General features: G+C 25.1%; 1 protein-coding gene across 1 annotated transcript; it reads left to right on the top strand.

Moving 5' to 3' along the window:
- The first annotated feature begins 5,232 nt into the window (after positions 1-5,232).
- LOC115698634 (protein ACCELERATED CELL DEATH 6) lies at positions 5,233-8,396 on the top strand. The gene is made up of 2 exons (XM_030625763.2): positions 5,233-5,923; positions 6,814-8,396. Exons 1-2 carry the CDS (start codon positions 5,233-5,235, stop codon positions 7,878-7,880), a joined length of 1,758 nt encoding a protein of 585 aa, XP_030481623.1. The 3' UTR covers positions 7,881-8,396.
- Positions 8,397-8,745: the final 349 nt, after the last annotated feature.

Here is an 8,745-nt window from a genome sequence, read left to right as displayed (position 1 = left end):
TTTCGACGAGTTATAGGTTTGTGCCTTTATCCACAAACTAATCTGGGCTTGGGCTTGGGTTATGCTGGACTTGGGCTTGGGCTTGGGCTTGGGCTTGGGCTTTATTATATTTTGGAAAATTTAGATGGTATACTAACTTTTGCCATTTTTTATAAAAATACTGTCAGGCGGTATTTTTTACTTTTTTACCGTATTTTTTTATAAGTTTCATACTACAATATAATGTGTTAAGTTTTCACTGGTATTCTACTGGTGTTTTTTAGTTGTTCTACTGTTATTTTGAGTTGTTCTGTTTTGTGTTTTATTAGTGTTTTATAAAAACACAGTATTTTTAAAAATTTTCCGTGTGACAATATTTTTTTGTAAAAATTAACCGAAATTCCACTATTTTTTTTTTATATAAATTTCCCTATATTTTTCTAGAAAAACTTGGCATTTTTTGAAACTTTATGATCTTTGTGGCAAAATTTTATATATTTGTTAAAGTTACAATTAGAAAAATTTGCTGCATAAATTTTTAATGCATAAATTTTTAAAGGAAAGTTGATAATAATATATATTTTTTTCATCTAATTTATAACAATAACATTATTGTTATTACTGACTTGTCATATGAGTTAAATTTGATATATATTTTTTTTTTTTTTGATGTTTTTCGTTTTTTTTTTCTTTTATATTTTTAAAAGTAATTTTTTTTTACTAATATTGTTAATAAAAAACTAATTAATTACCTTTATATAAAAAAAATTATTTTTATTTTATATAATTTGAGATACATTTTGGTTACTTTTAAAATTTATTTGTATATATTTTAGTAATTAATTAGTTATTTTTAAGTTATATTATAGTAGATTATAATTTAAAATATATTTATACAACTTTAAAAATTATTTTTGAAATTAATGAATTGTCATGTAATATAGCAAGCTACTATTTTTACATAGTAATTACTTTATATACCTTTTTATTATTTTAAAAGTTAATTAGATATGATATAAAATAATATAATTCAATTAACAAAATTCTAAAATCAATGCTAATTAAGATTTAAAAAAATTATAAAATAATTACTAATCACTATATTAGTAACCAAATAGTTTCTTTTATAAAATAGCAAAAAAAAAAAAATAATAAATATATATATGATTCCCACATCTTAAAAAATTCACTTTAGTAGGTTACAATGATATTTCTTTTACCAATTGTTAATTATTGTAGTATTTTTTTAGAAAGAAGATAACAAATCTTATGTGAATGAGATAAAAAATGATATAATAATATTTTTAAATGATATATATATATGGTAAACACTATTTTGAACCCTATGTTTTGCAAAAGTTATTAATTGGACCCTTTGTTTTGTTAAATGACAAAATAGACCCTATATTTTTTAAAATTGTACAAATAGGACCCTGAACTGATTTTTTGTCAAAATAAGATTTAATAATAATCTGATCTAGAGATATTATGACAAAATTGGTTACATTTTATGAATCTGTTCGCATTAGAAATTATCTTAAAGTTAGTTATATTAAAAAATAAAATTATTAAAAATTGAGGTTAGGGTACTATTTTTACTATTTTGGAACATATAGGATTTATTTTGTTATTTAACAAAACACAGGATCCAATTGATAACTTTTGCAAAATACAGAGTTCAAAATAATAATTATATATTTTGATAACTATAATGACATGTTTACTTAAAGGGAATAGAAATTAGGGGAATTTTCAATAATATACGTAATATTAAAATTAATTATGAAAATGACAACGACAATTTTAATATGCACTAATACGTATTCTTCTACCGAAAGTAATGAAATAATTATTTGTCTTAGTCTATTCTTATCTTTGCTAGCTTATCATTCTATTTTTATCTTTTCTTTTTGTTGATAATGCTATCGACTAAACTAACAAAACAATATATACATATTATTTTATTAATTTTCTTTTTCTATCTCTCAGAAACTTTTTAGATCATATTAATTATTTTTATTTAAGAACTATATCATTATGACTTATTTTTAAGGTAGATATGTAGAAAATATATTTTTTTTCTTTTACCATCTTCAAAAAAAAAATAACTTTTTAGTTTCTTTTATCTTTTATTAAAAAGTAAATATCTAAACTTTAAATTAAACAAAATTTATGTACCAACTAATATTTTTTTTTTTAACTTATTTGATTATATAATGAATTATAATAAATATCAAAGATTAAAAAATAGATTATTAATAAAATTAGTATTGTTATTTTTTTTTTCTAAATGTAACTCATGTTATGATGTTCGATATAAGATTTATTTCTTATATTTTTTTTTATTTAAAAATCTATCAAAATTGCTCTATAAAAAAAACATAACTAATTTAAAATACTATGTGGTAACATTTAAAAATAAAAAAATAAAAAAAAAACAAAAACTTTTTGGTACCCATGATCAGCAACCACTCATTTAAGATATATTTATGTTACTTTTTTAATAACTTTTCATATTAACTTCAACTATATTTAATAAATTATAATTACATGTAAAAAGTTACCATTGAGTAAAATTATGTGGTATCATTTAAAAAACAAATAAAAAAAACTTTTTAGTAACCTACGATCAATAACTACTTATTTGAGATATTTTTATGTTATTTTTTAGTAACTTTTTATATTAACTTTGACTATATTTAATAAATTATAATTAAAAGAAAAAAAGTTTCTGTTGAATAATAAATATTTGTGTATAAAAAAAGTTACCATTATAATAATAGGTATTTATTATCTTGAAATATACCTTATTTTTTGGTGATTAAGTTACTATTTAGTATTTTAATAAATAATTTTAAAAATTTATTAAAATCACTCTATAACATAAATTTAGGAAGAGTACAACATAACTTTTAACTATTAATTAAAAAAATAGTAAAATTTCTCTACAAAAGAAGTTTATGTTGAAAACAATTTAGTTACTTTTTTTTAAATCATTTACAGAAATTGTTCTATAAACTAAACTTATGTCGAATATTATATAGTAAATAATAAAATACTTTTTAGTAACTCATAAAATTAGTTGATACATTAAATTTTGTTTAAGTGTAAAATTTAGTATGCTCAATTAATTATTTTAGGATTTTAAAGGTACTATTGTTTTCTTTTATGTTATTTTAGAAACTTGTGAAAAGTGTTTTATAAAATAAAAATATGATTTAGTAATATTTAATATGAAATAATTATATATATAATAGTTACTTACTATATTAGTTGGTATATAAAATTTTATTATAGTTGGAAATTTGTTTTTTTAGTAAATTAAGTAGAAAAGAAATTAAAATGTTACTTTTGATTTTAGTTATTTTTTTTTTTTATAATGGTAAAAAAAAATATGCTTCTGATATGTTAAAACGATTTTTTTAAAAAAATAAATAATAATAGTATAATTTTTAAGCTCAAATAATTACTAGTGTGATTAAAAAAATGTTTTAAACTTTTTTTTAGAAGAGAATAAGAAGAGAGAATTCTTTTTTTTTTTTTTTTTTTTTGAGCAATTCTTTTTTTTTTTTAATATTAAAAAAAACTATAAATATTGTTATGTTTCATATTTAATAAATAAAAAAGAGAGAACAAAACAAAAAAACAAAAAGGAGAACTAAATAATTAGCCTATTTGCATTGATATATTGGCTGCTCGTTTTTGGCATGTTTATGTATACACATGTTTCAAAAAAATTAAGATGCATCGGTATTATGGCTTAAATAAAAAAAAATGGTATTTATAGGATTAATTTTTAAATTTGGTCTTTCAGCGTAATTTTCTCTAGAAATTAATGGTATGGTATTGAATATTGATTCCCATCGGGGGCGGAATGAGCTTTAACTAAAGAGTTGGGGGGGCCAATATCAGACAGTGCAATATACAATAAATTTAATTTTCGGTGACTTTAATACCTTTTAAGGATGTGTGTCAATTATAAAAAATACTATATTTTTAAATTTTATACAATAATTTTTTTAAAAAAATGAATCAAATCATTAAATTAAAAATAAAATACGAGTGTTACGCTAAAATCTGACGAAATTTAATTTAATATTACCAAAATTAATAATGATATGTAATTTCTTAAGAAAAAAATACTCATATTGATTTTAAGAATAATATAATTAGTTAATTTTACTCCTATTTATTAAATAATTTACTAAATATATTTTTAAATTAAAACAAATTAATTGAGTCTAATAAAATAATAATATAATAATTTACTACATTAATATATAAAATAAAATTGTATATATTTTCTTAACAATAAAATGTAAATATTAATTTTTTAGTTCTTTCATAATTGACAAATTATATATTAATATCTTTTTATATATGATTATATATATATATATATTTAGTAGTGTAAAGTTTTTAAAAATTGAGGGGGTATAGGGGTGTATGTGGCTCCGCCCCTGATTCCCATACATTTGTTTACTAAATTTTGGAAAGGGAGAAAGTAGCTGTGCCCACACAAATTAGGGAGAAAATAAAAGGAAAAGTTCTCCTCCCATTTTTATAGGGGATACCGTTTCCTTTCCTAACTTAGTTTATTTTAATTTTAATTTTATTAATTAAAAATAAAAAGGACAATTATGCCCTTCAAAAATCTATAAACAAAAAATAATTACATGCTCTAATAATGACAATTTTATCAAATTAAAGCATTTCGATTACCTTTCTTCATTATGTAAACAAAATAATATGATTTTATTTTTCTTTCCGCGAGTTTAGTAAATAGCATAATAAAATATAAACTCGATTCATTTCTCCCATTAATTATTTTGATTCCAGTTATAATAAATTTAGTAAGGTCATAAGTATTACTCTATAATGACTGTGAGGTCTAATTTTCCCTCACTTATAAGTGCGTTAAAAAAAAGTATTACCCTTAAAAATACTAGTATTAGTAACGGAAATATATTTAACTATATTTATATCACCTTCCAAGTCTTCCTCTTCCATGGTCAAAGCTCAAAATAATGACAAATCTGCCCCTAGAAAGTACTTTCCCACGTTGGATTGCATTAAATAATTATTATTAAAAGACTATGTTCCCTCATACCGAGATCGGATCGCAAGTGAACTCAGAGTTTTGAAAGTTGACTTTCTTACCGTCAAAGAAAAAATGCTATAAAGTTAGTGTGACATTTTATAGTTAGCCACTTCGATTAAAATTATCTGAAAAAAATAATTAGAGAACAATCTATGGCTTCTGCTGATCAGCCTAATTCTCAGGAAACAAACAACAACAATGTCATTATTATTACACGCATGGATTCCAAGCTGTTCAAAGCTGCAATCAATGGAGAAATTCAAGTGTTCAAGAATCAACTCCAACATGAACAATTATTGACCCCAGAAAAGAACACAGTTGTCCATGTCAATATCATTGCTACAAAAACAAGTACTCATAATAATACAACAACTTTCTTGGAAGGAATACTTGAGATGTGTCCACAACTGTTATTACAAACCAATGCAAGAGGAGAGTCTCCCTTACACTTGGCAGCAAGGTACGGCCATGATCTTATTGTTGAGTTTCTTATTCATCGTGCTAAACTACTCGAACCGTCTGATCTTGAGAAGGCCATCCTTGGTGGGGTGGATAGTAGTGAGGTTGTCCAACACATGATGAGACTGAGGAACAAGGAATTGGACACTGCTTTGCATGAGGCTGTGAGGTTCAACCATCTTAAGGTTGTAAGGATTTTGACAAGAGAAGACCCTCATTTCACATATTTGGCTAATGAAGCTGATGAAACACCACTTTACATGGCTGTGGGGGCAGAGTACTTGGATTTGGTTGATGAAATACTCAACAATTGCTCCTCACCATCTATTACTGGCCCTAATGGAAGAAATGTACTCCATGCTGCAACTTTAACTCAAAATCCAGGTAATAATTATTAATGTGTCGTTTGGTAACATTTTTGTTTTTTAATTTTTTAATCACAAAATGAAAGTAAAATTTTTGTTTTTAAAAAATTTATTTTTAAAAAAGAAAAATGCGTTCTGTAACCACTTTTATTTTTCAATTTTAAAAACAGAAAATAAAAGTGTGTTCCGTAAAGTTCATTTTCATTTTCATTTTTTGATTTTATTTAAGTCGGGTCAAGATCAGGGGTTGGATTCAGATTCGGGTCAGAAGCCGGGTTCAGCGCCAAGGCCGTAAGGAGGGGATTTGGGTCCAGGTCTGGTTGTAATCCAAAAAATTGATTAAGAAAAAAAAAAACTGTTTAAAAAAATAATGAAAGTGATTTTTTTGTTTTGTTTTTAAAATTTTGATTTCTAATTATAAAATTGAAAAGTAAAAACAGTTTTATAGAACATGTTTTTGAAAAATATTTTCACTTTTCCACTTTTAAAAATAGAAAACTATTAAAAAAGTGTTACCAAACGCCACCTAAGTTTTTTTCATATTTTATTTACCAAACAAAATTATAATTAAAGATATTTGCGAAAAAAATTCTTATGTAATTTTGTTACACTTAAATACTTAAATACTATCTTTGTGTAAATATTTTAGTTCATATAGAACATATTTGACAGCAAAAATCTTAACACATTTGATGTAACATTAGTCCCGCAATTTGTTGCAACAAAAGGACTAATATTGTAACAAAATGAATACATAAGAATTTTTCCTGCTAAAAAATTTACATAAGTATTTAAGTGCGACAAAGTGAACTACATATTAATTTTTGCCGCAATTTTCCCTTGCTCATTTAGTATTGTACTGCTAATTAATATTATATTTCTTTTTCTGTAAAAATAACAATTCTTCAGGCCTAACAAGAAAGATTTTGGAAAAGTTATTAGATTTGACAAAACAAGCAGATAAGGATGGTTTAATTCCTCTGCATCATGCTGTGATGTCCACTTCCAGTAACACTTTGGAGATTGTGAAGATGTTGTTAGAAAAAGATGAAAGCAGTGCCTATTTTAAAGATAAAAATGGCAGCACAGCTCTTCACATTGCAGCTTCTAACACTTTCAAAGGTTATAAATTAGTGAAGGAAATTCTTTCCAAGTGTCCAGATAGCTATGAAGTTGTTGATGATAAAGGCCGAAATTTGCTACACCATGTTGCAAGGACACAAAATCTTTCCTCATTCAAACTCATATCAGATCATTTTCCACTTATAAGTAATTACCTTTTAAATAGAAAGGATAATGAAGGAAATACCCCATTGCCTCATATGCATGCGACTTCAACATGGTATCCACAAAAAGTGGATACCATGGCCTATGATCTTGATTACAATGAATACAATAGTAGAGAACAAATATTGAGCAATGCCAAGAAGAGAAAGATTGAGCGAAAAGAAAAAATAAGGGCTAGAATCGCGAATTTTAGAGAGTCTACTCTAGTTGCGGCTGCATTGATTGCAACAGTAACATTCACAGCAGGATTTACATTACCGGGAGGTTACATAAGCGACGATAAGGTTGGACATGGAAAACAACAACAACAAGGTAGCGCGGTTCTTAGAAATAACACAGCGTTTCAAGTGTTCATCATAACAGACACAATAGCTATGGTTCTCTCCACTACATCTGTCTTTGTCAATCTTTTCTTGACTATAGCATCTTTTGGTGAAGATGCAAAGGAGGAGTTTGTATCTAACTATATCATGTCTATGAATTTAGCAATATTTGCCTTGGGATTCATGGTGATAGCATTTGTGACTGGTACCTATGCAGTGTTGTCACTTTCCAATGCTCTTGCCATCACCATTTGTGTGATTGGATTGTCTTTCTTTGTTCTCCTTTTTTTCATTACCAAATCAAAATTTAAAAGGGTCGATTTCACCAACTTTGGAAAGCTTAAACCCGTGATTATTGTGGGTTAAGACACATGCAGCTAAGTTATGACTTTTTATTTTGTGGGGTATCTTTTATTTCAGTGTTATTTTGTGTTTGAGGATAATGTTATTAAGAAAAGATGTTTTTTGTTTTTTTTAAGTAGGTGAGATTTGTAACTTGTTTGTATCAAGTTTCCTTTCATATATGAAGTGATGGTGTCTTACTTTATCAAAACTTAGCATAGGAACTTGAAAGTTTATGGTTAGCAATATTATTGAGTGATTTAAAATTTTTATTTTGCGTAAATATTATTTTGGACCTTGTGTTTTGTAAAAGTTATTAATTGGACCCTCTGTTTTGTTAAATGATAAAATGGATCCTGTATTTTCTAAAATGGTACAAATAAGACCCTGCATTGATTTTTTGTCAAAATAAAATTTAATTATAATCCGATCTAAAAGTGTTATGACAAAATTGTTTACATTTCTTGTATCTGTTCATATTTGGAATTGTTTTTAAGTTGATTATATTAAAAAAAAAGTTGTCCAAAATTAAGCTCAAAGTCCTATTTTTACTATTTTCGAAAATACAGGGTCCATTTTCTCATTTAACAAAACACAGGGTCCAATCAGTAACTTTTACAAAACACAGGGTCTAAAATGGTATTTATCCTTTTATTTTCTTCTTTCTTTCAAAGATTGAATAGTTGAATATAAACTTAAGGCTCGGTTATGCTGCTTAATTTATTTCAATTGTAGTTTTTGAAAGAATTAAGGTGGCGTTTGGTTGGAAGTAATGAAATGAAATGGAATAGAAAGAAAACAATTTTCATTCCATTCTTTTGTTTAGTTGTATTTAAAACTATTAGAATATCATTCTAATGGAATGACATTTCCATCATTTTAGTGGACT

The sequence above is a fragment of the Cannabis sativa genome, chromosome X (assembly GCF_029168945.1).
Source record: "Cannabis sativa cultivar Pink pepper isolate KNU-18-1 chromosome X, ASM2916894v1, whole genome shotgun sequence".
Lineage (NCBI taxonomy): Eukaryota > Viridiplantae > Streptophyta > Magnoliopsida > Rosales > Cannabaceae > Cannabis > Cannabis sativa.
Note: the sequence above shows the minus strand (reverse complement) of the source record. Positions and strands in the feature narration are given on the sequence as shown.